Source organism: Eptatretus burgeri, chromosome 14, assembly GCF_056783735.1.
Source record: "Eptatretus burgeri isolate ZD-2024b chromosome 14, Ebu_testis_v1, whole genome shotgun sequence".
Lineage (NCBI taxonomy): Eukaryota > Metazoa > Chordata > Myxini > Myxiniformes > Myxinidae > Eptatretus > Eptatretus burgeri.
Genome location: NC_140974.1, coordinates 48,751,672 through 48,773,213, shown reverse-complemented (window position 1 = coordinate 48,773,213; position 21,542 = coordinate 48,751,672). Strand labels below are relative to the sequence as shown.

The following is a 21,542-nucleotide window of genomic DNA, read 5'->3' as shown; positions in this document are numbered from 1 at the left end:
CTCGTTTCTTGGGTTTCCCTCTGTCCGGTGCCACGATCTTTGTTGGATTCTCATTCGGCGGTCCCAATGTCTAGGCGCTTCTTCGTCTTCTGAGTCTGTGTCATCTTCCTCTAGTTCCCACTTTCTCCAATCTTTATTCTTCCTTTGCTCTGCCACTTTGTCTAACAACACCATTTGGAATACTTCCTCTTTAATTTTTGTTTTTGCACTCTCCTTTTCTTCTGACCGGGTTGAATATTGGTCGGCAGCTGTACAAATCTCAGTTGCTGGTCTTGCCTGCCAGCCTAGCATTACATACTTCAACTGCTTCTTGATTTGGAGTCTGAGCCCTTCCATTTGGAAGTTAGTCAATGCTCGCTGTGGTATCTCTTGTTCAACTTGAAAACCCCCATATTGCAAGAATGCCTGCACTAATCTATGCATGAATTCGGACGCCCGCTCCCCTTGACGTTGCTTTGTTTCATAAATCTTATCCCAATCTAGCGCTGCCAGTCGCATCGCGCTCTCAATTGCATCATAGAGGAGCTGACGCGCATTCTGCCTCTCTGCAGCAGTCCATGCCGCGGCTCCTTGTGGCTCTTCCTCTGGCCAATTGCCATTTTGTTTAGCCCTTTTCCACACAAATGGGGACAGCACTGCATGGCATAATACTCCAATGTCTCTATGCGAGCAGCGGTGTGCCTCAACCCACTGCACTATCAATTCCTTTGTTGCTCCTACATTCCCTCTCAGTTCTAGCACTCGTTCCTTCATTGATCTCAATTTACTTTCTCTAAACGGTCTGTACACCGATTGAGCTGGCCCTCCTGGCCCTGCTGGAATTATTTCTTGGACAAGGTAGGCAGAGGCTGTGGCCAGCAGTCCCATGGCTCCCATGTCCGGATACAAACTTGGTGTGCTATTCACACACGCAGGTGGAACACCTGCATTGTTTCCCTGGTCTTCCCACCTCTGCACTGCAGTTACAGGGGCGGGAAGATTTCCCTTAACTTGCATCCCCTTAGTTTGTGCTCCCATTTTCTCGACTTTTTGTTCCACTAATTTTCTAGCCACCTCATTTACTTGTAGGGCTTCCTCCTCCCACATGTCATACGCTCACATATCTGGCTCAGGTTTTACTTTATCATTCATTCGATATTCTAGTCGGCATGATAGGTTATCTACGATTTCTGATTTTAGAGAACCCCATCTTGGGAATGGGTGTGGATCCCCTTTTGTCCACTTATGCCACAATGCCAATTGGGTGCATGACTTATGTCCATATTTTTCATACATTAATCCCGGGGCTGTATTCGGGGGTGGGGCATCTTTATCCACTTTTGGCTTTGACGCCTTATTTCCCATATTTCCTTATTTCCCTGATCCTTTTTTCCCTTTTCTTGGGCCGGGTTAGTGTTTTCCGCCTGGGGATGTTCCTTCACACTCTCCCAATGCACACTTCCCGCTCCCTCAACCTCCCAACAGAGTATTTTTGGTTGGGTCAGGGGTTTTCACACCTTTCCCTCCCCTCAATCTCCCATTCGGATCCTGGCCCTGGCGTATTCTTGGGTCTCCCCCACGGTCTCCCAACGGAGTGTCCTGGGGTTTCCCTCAACCCTCCAATGGGCCCTTACCTTCCCGGGTACCCCTTTCCAATGTGCAAATAAAACTCCTTCTCCCCTGGTTCGTTTTGTAAGGGCAAGGACAGATCTCAGAGAGCAGCGAGTATCCCCAGTGTGAGAAAGGAGGCAGCTTTCTTACCTTTTCTTTAAGCTGGCCGGCTCTTTCCTCCTTTGTCTCACCAGGGCTCTCGAGCTCCTACTCGATCCGGCTTGCCCCTGCTCGCTGCGCCAATTGTTGAGATCCAGGTGAGGTCCATACTGATTAAGATCAAGCTTTGTTCCCACCGATCTTGGTAGAGAAGGTTTTATTACACATCAGACATATGCATATAGAGACAACAGGCTTTGAACACAATAGTCCACCCAGCCTAATCCTCTGGTAAGCTGGCTTTCAGCACTGCCTTATATTCAGTTTACTGTGACCTCTGAATAACTGCTTGTCAAAGAGGATTTGTTACCATTCATTAGTTTTTTTAGCATTCTCCTGCCAGTACTGCTGATAAGAGAGCACAGAGAGTACAGAATCAGCTCCCTTCCTTCCCTTATCAGGTCTTGCAAGGTCGCCTCCTACATGTTGTTGGGCTTTAGCAGTTCTGGGCAGCAAGGCCACTCCAAACAGTCAACAAGGCCAGCTGTGGTATAACAGTGCCAGCCGTTAGGCTGGCAAAACAAGTTCCTTGACAGTGCACAGATAAACATTGGGAAGATATATATATATATATATATATATATATATATATATATATATATATATATATATATATATATATATATATATATATATATCTTCTTCTTCTTCTCCTTTCGGCTGCTCCCGTTAGGGGTCGCCACAGCGGATCATCCGATCCGCATTGTGATTTGGCACATGTTTTACGCCGGATGCCCTTCCTGACGCAACCCTGGTCGCCTCTTACGACACAGGGATATGGTACACCTATTTTAACCGGGGTATACACCGGCCCAGTACACTGGTACTCATTTCGCCGACCTCGGAAGGATGACAGGCTGAGTCAACCCCCTGGTGAATTAATTCAGTGGCCCAACGGGGCTTGAACTCAGGACCTCTTGGATCCCAAGCCGCTGCCCTAACCACTGCGCCAACACACCAGGCTTATTTTTATATATATATTTATATATATATATATATATATATATATATATATATATATATATATATATATATATATATATATATATATATATATATATATATATATATATATATATGTATATGTATGACCGTTTTTACAGCCATTTTTCCCTGCTATGCAGGGGTTGGGCTTTTTCTTGAGGCAATGTTTTATGGCCGGATGCCCTTCCTGACGCCAACCCTGGTTGCCTCTTACGACACACAGGGATATGGTACACCTATTCTAACCGGGGCATACACCGGGACCAGTACACTGGTACTCATTTCGCCGACCTCGGAAGGATGACAGGCTGAGTCAACCCCCTGGTGTTAATTCAGCAGTCAACGGGGCTTGAACTCAGGACCCTGGGATCCCAAGCCGCCACCCTAACCACTAAGCCAACACCAGGTTTCATTGGGAAGATTTATCCTTTCCCTATTTCCAATGAGAAGAGTTTAACAAACCACTAGAAACATGCTTGGTTGCTGTTAAAGTACATTCAATCCCTGACATTTGCCTATACTCCGAACTTGTATATTCAGTTATATATATTATAGTTATAGTATATTCAGTTATATATACTGGTATATTCCGAACTGTTGTATTTTATTTCAAATGAAAAATGAACCGGTGTATATACCCACTCGTTACCGTCCGTCTGGCCGCACGTTCGTCTTAGGCCCCCCCCTGCGGTCGCCTTGCGGGCACCTTGAGGCTACCTTGCGTCTGCCTTGAAAATTCTATGGCCGCCGCAGGGACGCCCTGATGTCACCGTGCGACATCAAATCAAAGACTGTACGGCACCCCCACGTTTTCGGTCTCCACAATTTCTAAATACGCCGTGCGGCTCCCCGAAAAATAAATACATATGTGACTGCTACATTGTGTGACCGTGGAAATACTGCGGCCGCCCTATAATTGCTAGTGGCCGTAGATTTTGTAGACCCTACAGCCGCCGTGCCAAAATGTGACTTAGGCTTAAGACTGGGTCTAGTTGCCTGCACTATGGCTTGCCAAATTGAAGCCACTTTAACACCATCTTTCTTTCCCACAAACAGTCCTTCAAGCAGTACCAGCAGAGTATCTGGTAAGTATTTAATGCCAGCCTCTTGCGATTGCAGGTTATCACCACATGGGTTAGACTTCATGGGATGTTTCAATGGTTTTAATGTCTTCTTTGATGAGTTTGGCAGCGGCCTGTAAAAGCTTGATTTTCTCTTCAGTCGTGTCTTTTTCCTGCTGCTGGTTGTTGTAATATTCCTGAAGCACTGCCCTGGCTGTTGTCCTGAAGGCGACCACGTTCAGCTTGCTGGTGATCGCAGTTTGGATTATCCTGTCACCAAAGTGTTCCCACAGCCTCGCCTTCATGTGGGTGTAGCTGTATGCTTTGTGGTTAGTGCCTGCCAGCTTCTGTGTCATGAGGTCAATGAGATCATTGATGGTGATCTGCTCATCATCATTTTCCTCAAGATATCTTGCCACTTGCAAGAATGTTGCTGTCTTCTCATCGCCTCGAGGCCATCCAATCTTTTCCTCTTGGATTCTTCGGTGTCCGTCATCTGAGCTATTGGTATCTGTTTATTTGTGCGAAAGTTAACACTGCATCTGCTGCGTGCAAGTCATGCACATGAAGAATCCGTGCCTTCACAGCATCTGACCAAACATCGGCTCGTTCGCGGTATATTGCCAGGAGCGTGTCCTTCAATTCAATTGTCTTTACTTGAAGCACATCCTGCGTCTTCCGCTTCCTCCCAAACTTGGCCGGTCTACCACAGAAAAGGCAATCAGTGTTGAAAGAAAACCCCTCCTCAGATGACCTAAGTACATGTCTATCACTGCTTGTACTGGCCTTTGACTCTTCTTTCTGGTATCCTTGGCTATCTGATGTGGGTTGCAGTATATATGCCGGCAGTCTTTGTGCACCCTTTCCCCAGCTACAGTGTGAATGCTGTCTTTCCTTGTGCTGCTGGCCTGGTTGATGGCTGAACACCCCTTTTCTGTTAGAGTTGAAGCTGATGGGCCTCCTCCATCCTGTTTGCAGCTGGAACGAACAGCTTGGTTCAGGTCCCTCCATGCCTGAAAATAAAAATCCAGAATTAGTATAATTGTTTTAAAGTTTGAACTGACAATGCGATATTAACAAATAAACAAAGCTATGGTACTTAAAATCAGAATTTGTCTTAATCCTATTAATGTATTAGCTATAGCCAGGCGTTTATCCTTTGTTTGGACCGAATACGCACAAAGTGCACATATTTCAAATTAAGGCGGTAGGGGTAGGCAAATGGAAATAAATTCAATAAAAATTAATATTGTGTGTTGATTCTTTCACCACAGGATAGTACTAATGTCCCTGTATCTGTAAATATATAGTATGTATGCCTGGGGATACATATGTTCTTATATGAACAAACTTTCTCAAGTCAAAATATTTTTTAGGGAAAAAAATTGACATTTTTGGACAAAAAAGCTATTTTTTATTTTACCCTCAATACATTTCACTTTTTATCCCCCGCCACGTGGCGGAAGGGGGATATTGTTGTCACCCGGGTCGTCCGTCCGGCTGTCCGTCCGTCCGTCCGGCTGTCCGTCCGTCCGGCTGGCTGGGCGTCAACATTTATAGCTGTGAGTGCGATAACTCATAAACTGTTCTCCATATCGAATTGAAATTTGGGTCACACATGTACCACCTGAAAAGGAAGAACCCCATTGATTTTGGGCGTGGCCGGATCCAAGATGGCCGACTGGGCGGCCATCTTGAAAAAAATGTTTTTTGTAATAAATGGAAAACCGCTTATCTGATTTCAATTATTTTTCAATGGCGGGGGATTCCCCATCTCTGATGGTATATTTTATAATTATTCTTGTATATCAATATACTGACCATAACTAGAAACAATTAGAATGCATAAAAACATATATTTACATATTAAAATATCAATCTTTACAATTTTCACATTTTCGCCGAAGCCGGGTGGTGGTCATATTGGATTTCCATGATTTCAGGACTTTCCCCCCGGAGGATTCCTTAGGACTTTTTTTTCTGTCACTGAGGACATATTCAGGAACCAAAATCTGTTGAGTTTGCTTTTGTTGCAATTTGTGTGAGGTTGACCAAATATTTCTGCTAAAATGCCTGTACCATAAGACGTTGCAGCCCCAAGGCCAAAAAACTTCATCGTATTTAACTGTTCTGAGTTTTTGAACTTTTTCACATCTACATTAATGCATACATTTTGTATTTTATTTATTCTTCACTTTGGAACTGTTAGATTCTGTTTGTTTGTTTGTTTATTTTTTTTTCGTTTCCTCTTGTGTTTCTCCATTTCCTCCTCTGGTTTTTAGGGCTTGTTGAAGTGGTACCAATTGAATCGGGACAGAACTTCAGAAGACCTTCTTGAATCTCTAGCTGAAGTCTTAAACAAGAAGGGACGGAAAGATATAGCTGACGACATAAGAGATCGCTCAATTTAACATCTTGTCTGCAATTTTGACTAACCTTTTTCTTTCTCTCTTTTCAGATCAACCACCTCTATTTCATTTTTTGGGTATTAATTTTATTTTATTTTATGTTTTAAACATGAAATTGGCTTTTTATCACTTACTGCTCTTTATGATCTTCTTCCTCTTTCGGCTTGCTCCCGCTAGGGGTCGCTAAAGCGGACCAACCGTCTCCATTTCGATCTATCCTCCACATCTTCCATTGACACTCCAACCACCCGCATGTCCGCCCTCACCGCATCCATGAACCTCTTCTTTGGCCTTCCTCTTCTCCTCATCGTCCCAACATTCAGAGTTCCAACTCTCACCTCCACACTTCTACCCTTCCCCCTCTCCCACTGCCTCCGGACTCGCCTTCCCCGTCTCCTTCTCCTCCTTCACCCAGCAGTAGCACAATTTCCACTGGTACCCTGCTGACCACCGGTACCGGTGGCGGTCGTTGGTAACCCGGGCCTCGACCGATCCGGTATGGAAATTCGTTTTGTTGTCCGCATAATGATTTGGCATAGGTTTTTACGCCGGATGCCCTTCCTGACGCAACCCTGGTCGCCTCTTACGACACACAGGGATTGGGGGAGGGGGGTGTTGAAGGGGTGTGCATCATGAAACAAAGTGAGCATCTTTTGATAGTCATTTGGTACAAGATAAAAATTAACTTTTGCTTTTGATGAAAAACTGTTTGACAATATAACTGCTCTTTATGATCTGTGACTCAAAAATTTTTTTTTGTTTTCAGATTGCTTATGGTTTTGTTTTTTAAATGGGAGCTTGGTTTGTATTTCTTTCCTGCTCTCACCTCTCATCCTCAACACCACCTTGATTTGGCTATCGTCTCCTTACGGCCTTACCTTTTATACAATATCTCTCAAAGTTCCTTTCTGAGCCTAAGACCATGTATAAAGAGTTGATTGTTTGCTTAAATGAAAAATGCGATTAAATATGGACTTCAAGGTCAATCAGCCACTGGTTTATTTATTTAATTTCAAGATTGGGGGGGGGTGTTGAAGGGGTGTGCATCATGAAACAAAGTGAGCATCTTTTGATAGTCATTTGGTACAAGATAAAAATTAACTTTTGCTTTTGATGAAAAACTGTTTGATAATATAACGACTCCATTTCCCTTTTAACCTTGCTTCTCTAGCAGGTGCATACTTCTCTCCATATCAATTGAGTGCATATTTGACGCTCATGGTTTTATGTCCGAGCAATGATTGTGCTTTGCAATTCCTATGTGAAATGTCCATGTTTGAGACTCCAAAGTACCTTGTTGCATTGCAATGGAACTTGTGCTGTGCCTTGCCAAAACCTGATGTGCACTGCAAGACATTGGTGACATTATCGGTTTTTTTTGTTTTGTCATCAGATTTTTTTAGGGCTAAGGCAGGAGAGATTTTTGGTTCCAGAAAAGCATCATTAATTCTAAGCTGTGGGATAATCATAAAAGCCTTTGGTTTTTGAGATTTATGACCTTTCAGGAACTACTTGCAAGTGGGGCAGGAACATTTATCTTGGGAAGTTCCTGCAGCAAGGAGATTATAACCAAGATGATTGATGGCACAACATTGGATAAAATGTAGTGTGTAAGACTGGCCTTTGTGGTCTTAAAGTAAACCATTGGAACTTGCCAATGATGAGTAATTGACTCAGGTTGAAGGTTTACATTTTTGGAATGTCAAACTTACTGATAGTGCCAATTATGAGAAGTGTTTACAATAGGTTTTGTCTGCTTTGAGTGTTAGCAGAAATCCAGTCTTCCCCACCATTATATATTCCCATACCTTGATTCTCTAAATCGTTTCCTATTTGTGATCTGTCTAAATGTGTTATTTAGAAAAGACAGCAGCTACTGTGCACATGCAGGGAACCCTTTTCCTCCCCCCCCCCACACACATGAGGAAAGATCACCATGAAGGAATGGGGGGCAGCACCTCAGCGACCGTGCCTGAGGCAGGGAAAAGTCCCCAATTGTTTGAAGTCTTGAGAAGGCAGCCAATTAGCATAACGGGCTGGGATGGTCACAGAAGACTACAAAAACCATGCTGGGAGAGCTGAGCGGCAGTTCGTTGATGAGTGAGTGGGTCAAAGGAGTCTGTGAGTGGTGGAGGAATTGGGTGAGTGGTGGAGGGAGTCGGTGGATTGACACCAATTAAAAAGTCAGCTCTGTGAGGGTGAACATGGACCATAGCAAGGTGTGTAGTTAGCACCAGCTCTGTTTCCTCAGAATAGCACAGGGGAGGATGCTGTATCAACCAACAAAAAGGATGCGGCGCGCCTCACCAGCAATAAGCCCCACCCGCATCGAGCCCCACCACTCCCATCGCAACCACAACCACCAAGCATAGCAGGTTTCTTTTCAGACTTGTCCCCTTCTTTCTGAATGCTATTTGTGAGTGCAAGGGTCATAAGTTATCGGAGAAGCTGACAGGATTATTCATCGGCAAATTTTCCATTTATAGTTGTGTTGCTTCTCTGTGCACCTTTCCCCCTCTTTATTAAAGCCTGTTTTTCGTTATTGAAGTGTTTGCTTGGTGTGCAGTCTGGAATTGGGAACGGTAAACCACTGTGCGAGTAAAGCCACGCCTGTTGAGAACCGGTGCAACCCCCCCCCCCCATTAGGAGGGTAGACATGGTGGTTCATCAAAGATCTTCATCTAGCCCCCATCCTTTTGAAATAAAAAACACATCACAGGTGCCAATCTCGGAGGAACCAAAGTAAAGATATTTTGGGCTTTCCCAGTGGACGACGCTGCAGTCCCAAAGACTAGGTCATTAAATTGGTGACCATTCGGGTGGGAGATTTGACCTTGTTCACCCACATCACCATTACACTCTACTGTATATGTATACAGTGCTGATAGAAAGTCTACACCCCCTTTCAAAATTTTAACCTTTTGTTGCCTTATAGCCTGGAATTAAAATGCATGAAATTAGACTGTTTCCACCTTTATTTACACATTATAACCCACAACTTCCAAGTGAAAAACAAATTTTACAAATTTCAGAAAATTCATTAAAAAATACAAAACTAAAATATCTTGGTTGTATAAGTGTCAACCTCCCCCCACCCCTGCCTTTCCAGTGGCAATTATACATTAGCTCAGGTGTAACCAATCACCTTCAAAATCACACACCAAGTTGATTAGCCTCCACCTGTGTTAAATTATAGTGATTGTGATTATTTCAGAAAAACTTAAGTTGTTCTTGGAATTTCTCTGCTGGGAAGTGCATTTCACAGGAAAGACTTGACCAGGAGCACCAAGGAGCTTTCAAAAAGACCTCCAGGATAAAGTTGTGGAAAGGCACAGATCATGGGATGGGTGTAAAAATATTTCAAAGGCCTTGAATATCCCTTGGAGCACAGTCACAAGACAATCATTAAGAAGTGGAAGGCATATGGTACCACCGAGACCCTGTCTAGATCAGGCCATCCTTTCAAACGGGATGACAACGCAAGGAGGAGACTGATCAGAGAGGCCACCAAGAGGCCAAAGGCAACTTTGAAGGAGCTGCATACCTTTATGGCAAAGACTGGTCACTGTGTGCATGGGGCAACAATATCCCAAGTACTCTACAAGTCTGGCCTGTATGGTGGGGTGGAAAGAAGGAAGCCGTTACTCAAAAAAGCCACCTTGAATCCCATTTAAGGTATGCAAAAAAACACTCCAGCGATTCTGGAGCCATGTAGTAAAAAGTGTTGTGGTCTGAAGAAGCCAAGATGGAACTTTTTGGCCTAAAGGCAAAGCGTTACATTTGGTGCAAATCCAATACAGCACATCACTCAAAGAACACCATCCCTACTGTGAAGCACGGTGGTGGCAGCATCACGTTGTGGGGATGTTTCTCATCAGTAGGGACTGGGACACTTGTCAGGATAGAAGGAGAAATGGATGGAGCAAAATACAGATAAATCCGAGAGGAAAACCTGCTACCCTCTGCAAGAAAGCTGAAATTGGGATGGAAGTTCACCTTTCAGGATGACAATGACCCGAAGCACACAGCCAAAGTTACACTATATGACCTTCCCAATGATGTGAAGATGCAACTAAACCAGATATGGTGTGTCCATCTGGGAAGTCTGCCTGAATGTTGATAACGACGGTATCAGCTTTCCAGATGAAGACAGCCATTAAATAAATCGCCAAGCCTGCGAGGTTCCCACACAATAATGCCACAAGGTTCAAAGTCCACTCACTAGTAGGGATGATCGAAGAGGTCTTGTAGAACACGCCCATCCACAGGCCTTGCACAGGCCCGCATCGTCATTTTAAACATGGTCCGCCAGATATCAACTTTTTGGTCGAGATGATCAGAGAGTTCTCCAAATCTTTTGTTGTGCAGAGGCACTCCACTTTATCTCAGGTACTTTTCCAAGTATTTTTGGCTTATTTTAGAAGCTTTGTGAGCCATTTTATGTGACAATCCTTATCTGGCACACATGATATTTGTTCGGCTGTCACGATAAATCTCATTTGCAAGGGTTTTTGCACATGCGCACCGAGCATTCTGGGGGTGGATTAGTTCATTTTGAAGGTTCCCTATTCTCTCTGTCTAGAGAAATTTATATCATGTTACGCCAGCTGGTGGAAGCCGGTATTACAAGTCATAATAAAAGATGCCACAGACATCATAAAAGTGATAAGATTAACCTGTCTGTAACGATGGGTTCCCTTGATAGTAATGACAAATTACCAAACAATTTCAAGTAGGATGCAGGTAATTAAATTATACGCAAAACATTGGGCACGGATTCGCGATGGAGCAAGGCAACATATAGGAGCTCTGAACACAATTTATGGCCACGGATTTGAGAACACAGAAACAAAAGCATGGGAGTGGCTGCAAAATTACTTTTTGGGCAGAAAAAGATCCCTTTAGGTGTGAATGATGGCGGCTGCCTTGTGTTGCTCGCCCAGAGCATGCATCAGCCATGCAAGCTCGATGGGCAGCAAGAGCAGCCGCGTCTGCAAGGAATCCAGCTGTACAGTCCTTCCAGAACCGGACCACACACCTCGAGCTAGACCAGAACACACTTCCTGGTGAACTGCACTGAACCCCTCTGCAGCCTGAGGGAGCCATCTGGACCTCAGGACACACATGCACAAACATTAGCAACGAGAGTGGGGAGAGGAGGAGTGGGAGAAACATGGAACCTGTGGGACATATGGCCCACTACATTCTAACTTTCATTTGTCTCAAAGTTCGTGTTTAAAACAAAATGTCCATGAGGGCTGAAAATCAAAGACGTCTGCCGTGTTTCTGCATTTCTATGCAGAAATCACAAAACAAAAGTGAGGTTCCTAACCTTTGAGCATTATTTGAATATGATCGGACACATTAAACCCTTAGTAAGAAAGGTAAACATTTATAGTTTGACTGTTTGAAAAATGAAGTTGTATTGTTGGGTTGATTGACTACTTGAACACAGTGGAGGTTGTGGATCTGCTGATGTGGACCCATGGTTGCGGTTATGGATCCATTGCTTAGAGAGGTTCTGTGCCGAAAGGGTGGAAACCTCGATAAAGAAGGAAGCCAAGCTGATGATCTGGGCAGTTTGACAACCTATCAATTCCTTACAAGTTAATAAGGTTCGTACTTTAGGTAAACATCTTGTCAGGTTTGCATAGCCTCTACTGGTTAGAAATGTGTGTGTGTGTGTGTGTGTGTGTGTGTGTGTGTGTGTGTGGGTGTGTGTGTGTGTGTGTGTGTGTGTGTGTGTGTGTGTGTGTGTGTGTGTGTGTGTGTGTGTGTGTGTGTGTGTGTGTGTGTGTGTGTGTGTCATTGGTTGTTATCTCCACATGTGTTTGTGTGTAGAACGGAGTCCTCCCAGGGCTCAAAGTTTTCACCTCCTTTTCAGTAAGAATTCATGGACCAAGTTGTGACATTTTCTTGTTCTCAGTTTTCTTCCGAGGGCTCTCTTCGGGATCATCACCGAGCCTCGGACAGCTTCCAACTGTAGTTCGTTTTTAGTAATAGACCCAGAAATGGTTTTTGAGATCTCTGTAAGGTTCTTCTTCATCGTTCCTGTTGCTTCAATTATTATCACCGGTGAAATTCCAGCACTTTTCAGCTTTAAAGATCTTTTCACTTCATTTTTGAGATCTTGATATTTGGTCAGTTTCTTGATTTCTGCATTATTTAGACCCAAATCTCTGGGTACTGAAACCTCAATTAGCAATGCCTTCTTTTCTTTTTTTGTATCTGAGTTCTATGTCCAGTTGCAGTGCTTTGTTTTCGATGTTCACACTCGATGGGATCTCCAGGTCGTGCCTAAGCATTATGTCCTTGTTTTCACTGATTGCTTTTGTTTCATGTTTCCATGAGTGTGTACAGCTGTTCTGACATGAGTTTTTTTTACATCCTGATAGTTGGAGACTTGTGCTTTCTGTTTCTACATTGCAGAACTAACACTTGTCCGATTGATTCAGTCCCACCATGTTTTGTTTTTTTAAAGCCATTGGTTTGGTGTCTCTGGTCTTGACCATTCAAAATGATTTGTTCTCCGTCCCAAATGAGCTGACGTCTTCTTAGCCATTCCCGTGATTCTTCTTTGTCTATCTCCAATTTGTCCAACTTAAAAAAAAAAATTCCCTGCCATTTGGTCTTTCTCCCAGTTGTCACTATATATCTGTTGATATCTTATCTTTTTATTCTACCTGTTTTTTCACAATCGTTGAGGCTGTATTTGTTGCCGTTCCAGTTTGGTGTTTGACATCTATTCATATCTGTTTTTAAAAGTTTTTTGTAAGAGGAGTGAGAAATACCTTTATTTTTTGCTGTCTCCGTGTTTTGGGGCGTTTTTTTGGCAGTATCTAAGACTCATAGTGGAGTTGACACACACACACACACACACACACACACACACACACACACACACACACACACACACACACACACACACACACACACACACACACACACACACACACACACCTCGACCTAATTTCCTCCTCCACATGGATGCCAACCTCCGGTTGTTTGTCCATGTTCTCAACCTTTAAAATGTTGAACATCAAGCAAGGAAGCAGGACGTACCATTTTTAAAGTCTTTGGTATGATTCGGTCATGATTCGAACCGCTGACATCCCAGATTCGGAGAGGATGCTCTAACTGTTACACCACCGAGGCCGGTGTTTGTCTGTATACGACTTGGATTTGGTTGTCTGTTGGACTTTTCACGTTCTCAGCCAATCCTACAGTTGTCTTTCTGTGGAGTTCTATCAGGCCACCACCCCCTTCTTGTCTTGGCAGAGAGACATTCTCGTGATGCAGTGATTGTTGTAGAACATTTTGTAGATAGTGAGGAGTTTCCTTGTATTGATAACTTTTTTATTGATTTCCACTTGTGGCTACTTTATTATTCTGCAGCTCTATTGGAACACTAGTACTGTGCATTAATATATTTTGTTTCTTGAGGAAAGGCATGTTTTCATGATACGCCTTGTTCTACGTGTGTGTGTGTGTGTGTGTGTGTGTGTGTGTGTGTGTGTGTGTGTGTGTGTGTGTGTGTGTGTGTGTGTGTGTGCGTGCGTGCGTGCGTGCGTGCGTGCGTGCGTGCGTGCGTGTTAGTTATACTTTACCCTTTGTTCGTTCACTCCACATACGAGTCATGAATCTCACGATTGCTATTCTTGTGGGTTAAACTATATGTAATATCAAGGTAAGAAGTCATGTTGTAACATGTTCCTGAAATGCATGTGCCACACTGCTTTGTGGTCTCACGTACAGGGAAGTCCTGTACGAGCGATGCACCGCAGGCACCTTGATTTGCATATCGCTGTGTATTTGCATACCTGGCAATGCTTGGGAAATGTGAGAGAGTGTTTGCGGTAAATTCCCATCTGAACCAAAGGTTACTGACGTCACAATGTGCGTGTCTCTATGAAGCATCGTCTACTCAACAGCTCGATCTTCTTTTCGATGTGAATAAGTTGGTGAAGTGAAAGAAGTGATCACAGCTCGTGTGTTGTGATTACAGTGTCTTGTGGACTACACATTCCCTCGGCTTACATTATCTGCCACCACGATGGGTAAGATGAACAATTGCTGTGTACTACCTGCTCGAATTCGTACCCATGGGGTTCCGTTTGTGCTGTGGGTTTCATTTGTGTTGTTCTTATTGCGTCACTGTATTCATTTCGTGCTACTCAATGGTTCATTTTGGTTTATGGAAAAGTATTGAGATAGTTGGGTTCATGCTATGCGTTCTGGGATACAATCACATTATTCGGTTTGTTCTGTTTGATTATAGTGCTGTGTTGGATTCATGCTTTCGGATTGTGTGCTGTGCATTTTGCTTCATAACTGTGTGATTTGATCATTCTTGATGTAAGTTGACATCTTATGTGTGCTTGCCATCCACACGGAGTTGAATGATTGTAAATGACCAATTCGATCATTAGAAGAACCACTTTACTTTGGTTAAAAGCACTCCTCAAATGACAAGGGTTGTGAAACTATTCTTGAGTATAAACTCTCTTCGAGCGAAGTCGATGGCGTGCCATCGCAAATCCTCACGCTTCCCACCTCGAAAGATGTCATAAAGTTCCACCAGGTGTGACCCAATATCAATTTTTGAGTTTAACTCCCCCCCCCCGTTTTGATCACTGTGACCAAAATCAATCACCCAAATCACCCAAGAACCCAAATTTTGATCACTCCCTGCGACATGAACCGGGGGTCAAATCCAAAAAATTATTACATATTTCATGCATCCCCCAATGTTGATGGCATAGACAATGTTTAATTAAAAATGTGCCTGGAATTGCATTTTTGGGGGGGGTATTTGGCCTTTTGACCAGGGATGAGGGTCAAAAATTATACTGCTCTCATATCTTTTTTTCTTCATGGTGATCATATCTACCAAGTTTATTGAATTTCTGCACAACCGTTTAGAAGGAGATAGTATGACGAAGAGACAGAGCCGATTTCAACATAACCCCCATTTTTATTTTTTTTAAGCATGGGGATAAGTACGTTTATCGGTTCTGTTTGTAAAATCAGTTGCAAGGATATTATTCGTGTAAATTTACTTAACGGATGCATTCATGTGCAACTTGGATTTTGTTTTATAGAAGGCAACGGATTTTTCATTTATTTCACTTATTATTTTGCAGGTACATGAATACGTTCATACATTGCGCCACTGCAGGATTCCTAAAAATTGAACCAAATCACTATGAAGTAGTTCTCCTGGGAAGAGGGGTGTTCAGCATGAGGGGGGGGGGGCGGAAGTGTGTCGAGAGGGATACGTTACCTTTAGCTTTAATTTCGAGCCAAAATGCAACACTGAAACGAATGAGTAACTCAAACATTATTATGGACATACAAGAGCAGAAATGAAATAACGATGATTATCAACTTTAATGATACGAGTTGGTAAGGAAAGTAAAAGGACACGGAATTAAATGAAATTGGAAAGGAAGAATTTAATAATAAAAGGGATCAGACCTTATTATAGGAACATGTTAGCAACAATGTAGAGAGGGCCCAAATGTGCTAGTCATGGGAGAGATGACTACAAGCAACCAAGGCTGCCTAACCAATCGCTGTGTTTAATATTGATCCGTAGACACTGGTTAGGGAGATTTGAAAGAAATAACGGCAGCAAAGCACGGCAATTGGTACAGGTGTGAGAGCCCTGAGGCCTTCCGCAGCGCACAACCGCAGTCGAGCAGGTGCTACTGAAGCGACTGATGCACCATCTCTCAAAATCTCTGTACCCTCTTTTATCCAACAACTCAACTGCCAACTGCCACCATCATATCCCTTAAATAAATTTATCTTTCTGCACCACCCTCAGTCCCCATTTTGACCAGGCTACCAATCATATCGGGCTCGATCAAATAGCGGTCATTTCAAAGCAGCCATGGGGTACTAGATGTAAATGCAGGTTTAAATGTTGTTGTGTGCCCTCCCCCTCTACCAAAACCAACAGTTTTCTTGGGTGGTGCGGAAAAGTCCAAAATATAATAATCACAAACGTATAGACTAATACCACCTAATGGCCACTTAAAACTTACCCTGTAAGATGTCATATTTTTATTCTTCATAGGATTAACATACCAAAAGTAATATACTCATTTTACTAACTCAACGCATGGAAATTACCGTTTTTGTAACAATGTTTAGTGTCAAACTTGAACAAGACAAAGGAAATGACTTGACTCGTTCACCCATAAAGCTCTACAAACAAGATACTGTCTTTGTGATCGAGATGCACAAACGATTTTCTCACCCACCCTGTACATGTGGGCCGCAGCCCAAGGATTGCCGAATGGTGATTGGCCAAATTTAAAACCACCTGGTTTTACAACAATTTCAAAGCCATTTCAAAGTGAACATTCTCTTTTTCCTCACAACCTGATACAAGGAAGAGAAAAGCAGAGTGGTGTTTAATAATTTTCTATACACGCTATATTTCATGAAAAGGACGCGAACCACAACGGTGCCCTAATGAGACAACAGAACATTCACCTAACCCATGGTGGAAGGTTGGTTAAAGTGGGTTACCCAGGTAAAATGGGACACCATGTTTTTCTCCCCTGATAGCTGCTGCCACTTGTCAACAGTGAGTGTAAATGCTACAACCGCTTCAGGTAACCAATCCGTCATGGCAGCTTGCTTGTGAAGTGCTTTGTGTGCAAACGACTGTGAGTATGCTTGATTTTGCAGGCTCTGTTAAAAAAAAGGTGGGTCTACAAACTTCGTGTCTGTGTCTCAAAATACTGAGAGACGAAAAATGAGACTTTTTTTAGTGATTACAAACATGTTAAGTATCACTAGGGTGGTGTTTGGGCTTCGAACTTCGCACATTAGCGACATTAGGCTACTCTTCATGAAGGACATCATGCGATCTCTAATGTCCACCAACTAATGTTACCATATGGGACACCAAGTTTAACATCCATCCGAAGGACAGCGCACACATTCATGGATCGCCCTGCCTGTGAAACACCAAGGTGACCGTTTATATTCAAACACACCTCACAGGTGAGTGCACAAACCTCTCAACTATCCTGCCAGCTCCCATCAGCAATAACATGCTGTTTACTTGGAAGAACCAGATGAAGTGGCATAATTGTTAGAGCACCTGCTCTGATTCTGGGAGGTTGGCGGTTCTAACCACTGCTGAGTATAACCCCTACCAAAGACTTTAAAAATAGTACTTGCTGCTTCCTTGTTTGATGCTCAGCATTTAACAGGATAGAGCATGGACAAAAAATGGTGGGAAGGCAATGGCAAACCACCCATTATAACCCTTGCCAACAAACTGTTTCAACAGCGTCAACACTCTGTTAAGAGTATGGTGCATCAAAATAAATTACTTGAAAAAAGTTTAATATGTGAGCTTTTTGTGAAGAACTTTGTAATGGTCTATGTCAACCAATTTAATCTCACAGATAACGGTCATTATAACCACTCACTCACTCACTGATATTAATGGTTGGTACCTTCTGGGTGATGTCGAAAGCTGAAATATCGTGAACCGACGAACATCGAAGCCGACACACCGCAAAACATCACAGAACCATCGGAAAATATCCGTAAATGACAATATCCAAAAATAAGTAAACCCTTGTTGTGCTCACTGCAGGTGAGTGACTTGAAAAAATGGGTAAGCACATTTAGTTACTGCTTACAATGTGTAAGTATACTCCACTAATATATATATATATATATATATATATATATATATATATATATATATATATATATATATATATATATATATATATATATATATATATATATATATATATATCATCACTCACAGTTGTAACCTGAAAAAATTCATGTCCAACATTTTGTGAAAGAGCATAGGTCTTGGGTCTTAGTCCTCAGGTCTTTGGTGTCCGTCCATGGCCCAGTGCAATTGGAATTATCTAAGCTATATAAACAGGATCTATTAGATCTGCACACAAGCAGTAGGCATATTTTTTGCTTCATGTATGTATCCCGGGTTCTTTTTATTACTTTCGGCAACGATTGTGATAGACGTCTGTAGCCTATAAACCGCCCAAATCAAGGGATGAGCAACATGTGTAATAAATTAAGGTTTTTGTGCGTAATTTTGGTTTTACCGAATATTGTGAAAATACAGGATAGCCTGTCATTTTCATGGGCTTTTCTGCTAGTCTTTTCATGAAGTCAAGTTATGTCCAAAAAGGCTGTTTTTAGCTTTTAAGTTGTTTCCATGCTTGCTTTGAGTAACAGTGTAAACTTGTTTTGTCCCACCAACTTTGGGTGTGTTTCCAAACATGTTAGGACAATGTCAGGGATCTTTTATTGAAAACGTTTGAAAAATTCAGTGTAGCACTGGCGGATGGAATCCTTTTTGAAAAATGCAATCTTTTGAAGGAAACGTGAAAGCGGTTTAGTTATCTGCGTTCATTTGGACTGCAAAGCCAACATTGTATTTTTCATGTGTAAGCTTTATGGATGGTATCATACCCATGTAACTTTGCAAATAGATGTAAATAGAATATTGAAGTGATGAAAATGAGGTGTGAATTTCAAATTGGTGCAAGTTCAATAATTTTAAAAATGTGAAGTTTCAGTTAAAACGATCGATTATAGGTTTAACACAGGGTGATAGTGCATCCTTCTTCGTTATTTATTTATCAAAACATGAAAATGCTGAATGTTCAGTTTCATTATCCTTTTGATTTGTTGTCATTTGTGTTTGTTCTTGCCTGAGAAGTAAAGTGTGCTGAGAACATTATTGCCTTCTTGCAGAGCGGCATTACACAAGCCAAATACCCATAGAGAACGATGAGACTGAGGATTTATGTTCACAGAGTGAGAATTTTGACAAGCTGTACCAAACAGTGCTTGGGAAGTATCGGCAAGTATCACCATTTTCTATCCCACTCTCTTTGCCTCAATCCTCAAGCAATATCCACCTTGGTAGTCGCGCACAAGATCAGGCTGCACTGCCTGAAACATCTGCCTCCATGCGAATAATGTCAACCCAAGCTGTATTTCAAGGTAAACGTGCATCTGCTGGCGATGTGTTGCAAGGAGACAGAGCATCATTCAGAAACAGAGAAGATTGTAACCAAACTCAGCAGGTCTGGACTGGTATCAAGGAAAAATCAAGCCATGTTTGGCTTGAAGGAAAGATGTGCAGAAAAGGAAGTGACGTTGAGGTTGGTTGGGAGAGTGGCAAAGTGAATACACCATTCACAGAACAAAGTGAAGACACGGGATACTCAACAGCTGACCGCACAAGCTCAAGCCCACACGATTCATCATTCAACACTGGTTCTATAACACTTGACCTCAATTGTAGTGATTTAAACTGTCGGAGTGACATTGATGCACTTGAACGAGGAACCTCACTATATACACCTCTCCCACCTTCAATCATGCCAGGGTCATGTGGTGGCCAGGATCAGTGTACTGCTTTTCACCAGAACTTTGTTCTGCAGGCTCCTGACCCTCATTTCTACCGCTGTTCCTGTTGCACACACTCCAACCTCAGGCAAGTGTTTAAGTTCTCCTAATGGAGCAAAATGAAAAGTCTCATGTTCAAAGGTATTTGAGTTGATGATGCTGAGAGTTATTGTCATTGTTGTTATGACCTTTACTTGAACAAGTTTCATTTTTTTTTTTAAACTGATGAGGCGTGGTTGCTTTCGCCTCACTGATTGAGGATCGATTGAGAACTTCAACTTTGAACGAACATCAAGTTCCGCGCAATGTGTCTTGTTAAGTGTGAACTTGGCTGTGTTAATACAACCACCACCCCCACCTAAAAAATATAAAAAGACTTCCCCCCTTTTATTGTGAATGGTGATGTCATGTTTGTTATGTACCTCCCACCTTCCCCTTCACTATTCCACTTCCTTTTTCCCATTCCCACACTCTTCTCCCTACTTCGCAATCTCTTCCCTTCTCTGTGCCCTCCCCCAACCCCCCTGAAAACAAACTTGAAAAAGGTAGTGAGAATATAAATTTTGCGGATAAGTATGGAAGACGAAATAAGATGGTGATGGGTGTCATTTTGAAGGACAGAATTCGACATTTTCAGGGTGTTAAGACTCACGAGTAAAACAAATGTCTTTTTAATAATGTGGAATATGTCGGACACGAAAGTAATTGAATTCAGTTATTTTCCAAGAATATTTAATATAATAAGATGACACAGGTTTGATAGAGCATTCTTTTCTAAAAAGAAAGACTCAAGTTTTCATTGTTTTGAGAAGCAGAAGTTTAATGATGCTGTTCATTTTGTTTTATTTAATACTTTTGTGTTTTTTTGTGGGATAATGTTTCAACAGGTTAAGGGTATTCCCATGGGTGGGAATTGCAGCCCCCTACTCGTAGACATTTTTGTTACTTTCTGGGAATTTTAATTTATGGAGAAACTGATGAAGGAGAAAAAAAATTATGATTATCTGAAATATTATCTCATACATGTCGTTATATAGATGATATTTGTGTGGTTAACTATAGTTTTTTTTGATACACAGCTTCACAAGATTTATCCAGATAACCAGCTTACAAACAGGAGTGGTAATGATTGGGCAGTTGCTGCATATCTAGATGTGTTGGTTAGAGTTGGACAGAATGGTTTTAGTACAAGTGTATATCACAAAGTTGATGATTTCAGTTTCCCTGTAATCTTGTACTCCTTTCCAGGTAGCAATGTACCAATTAAAATGGGTTACAATGTGTTTTCATCTCAGCCACTTCAATTTGCAAGAATTTGTTCAGTAAAGGATGATTTTGTGGAACGTGCTGAGAATTTTTTTTTTCCATCATGTGAAACAGGATATTTAGCTGATTGTTTGATCAGATCTTGTGAGAATGTCCTCAGACTACATCGTCACCTTTTATTTAAGTTTGGTTGGTTTTCATGTGAACAAGTTTTGATATTATAATAATAATGAATTAATTATTTTAGTGAGGCAAATTATTTAATTATTGATTAAACATATATATATATATATATATATATATATATATATATATATATATATATATATATATATATATATATATATGATCTGAAATAATGGAGGTCTTTCAATAAAAAAATTTTTTTAAATAAAGTACATTGAAAATAAGCATCAAAATAATTTATTAGTGGTTGCCAGGATAAACAATGCAGCATGTTAAAATCGGTTGTTGATGACAGTTTCAATATTTGAATGACAGTTTGAGTCTATGGTTAGATGGAAGTGCTGTGTAACTGACATGTCTATAAGGTAGAGTTTGTCACTTCATATTTTATCACATAAAGTGATGTACGATCAAAGTTATTCAAATGTAGTAATCCTTTATATAAAAGTAAGAATTAAATAGG

The 21,542-nt window shown here is 41.8% G+C and overlaps 2 protein-coding genes across 5 annotated transcripts in view; both read left to right on the top strand.

Annotated features, from left to right (window-relative positions):
* Positions 1–7,188, top strand: part of LOC147013137 (FAS-associated death domain protein-like) — a 47,141-nt gene extending 39,953 nt beyond the window's left edge. The window contains exons 4-5 of one of the 2 annotated variants that reach the window (XR_015051211.1): positions 6,077–6,279; positions 6,380–7,188. Coding sequence is in view for 1 of the 2 variants with exons in the window: in XM_085854762.1 (XP_085710888.1) it covers positions 6,077–6,205 (129 nt within the window). In the remaining variant the exon portion in view is untranslated. Of the gene's footprint in view, positions 1–6,076 lie in introns of both variants that reach the window. The other variant, XM_085854762.1, reaches the window with a different exon arrangement.
* A 257-nt stretch (positions 7,189–7,445) lies between these two features.
* LOC147013136 (uncharacterized) overlaps positions 7,446–21,542 on the top strand; it is a 40,802-nt gene continuing 26,705 nt past the window's right edge. Inside the window, exons 1-3 of one of the 3 annotated variants that reach the window (XM_085854758.1) lie at positions 7,446–11,817; positions 14,117–14,259; positions 18,968–19,715. In XM_085854758.1, the coding sequence (XP_085710884.1) occupies positions 14,256–14,259; positions 18,968–19,715 (752 nt within the window). In that variant the 5' untranslated portion in view covers positions 7,446–11,817; positions 14,117–14,255. Of the gene's footprint in view, positions 11,818–13,751; positions 14,260–18,967; positions 19,716–21,542 lie in introns of those variants that run through there. The other 2 variants (XM_085854756.1, XM_085854757.1) reach the window with 2 other exon arrangements.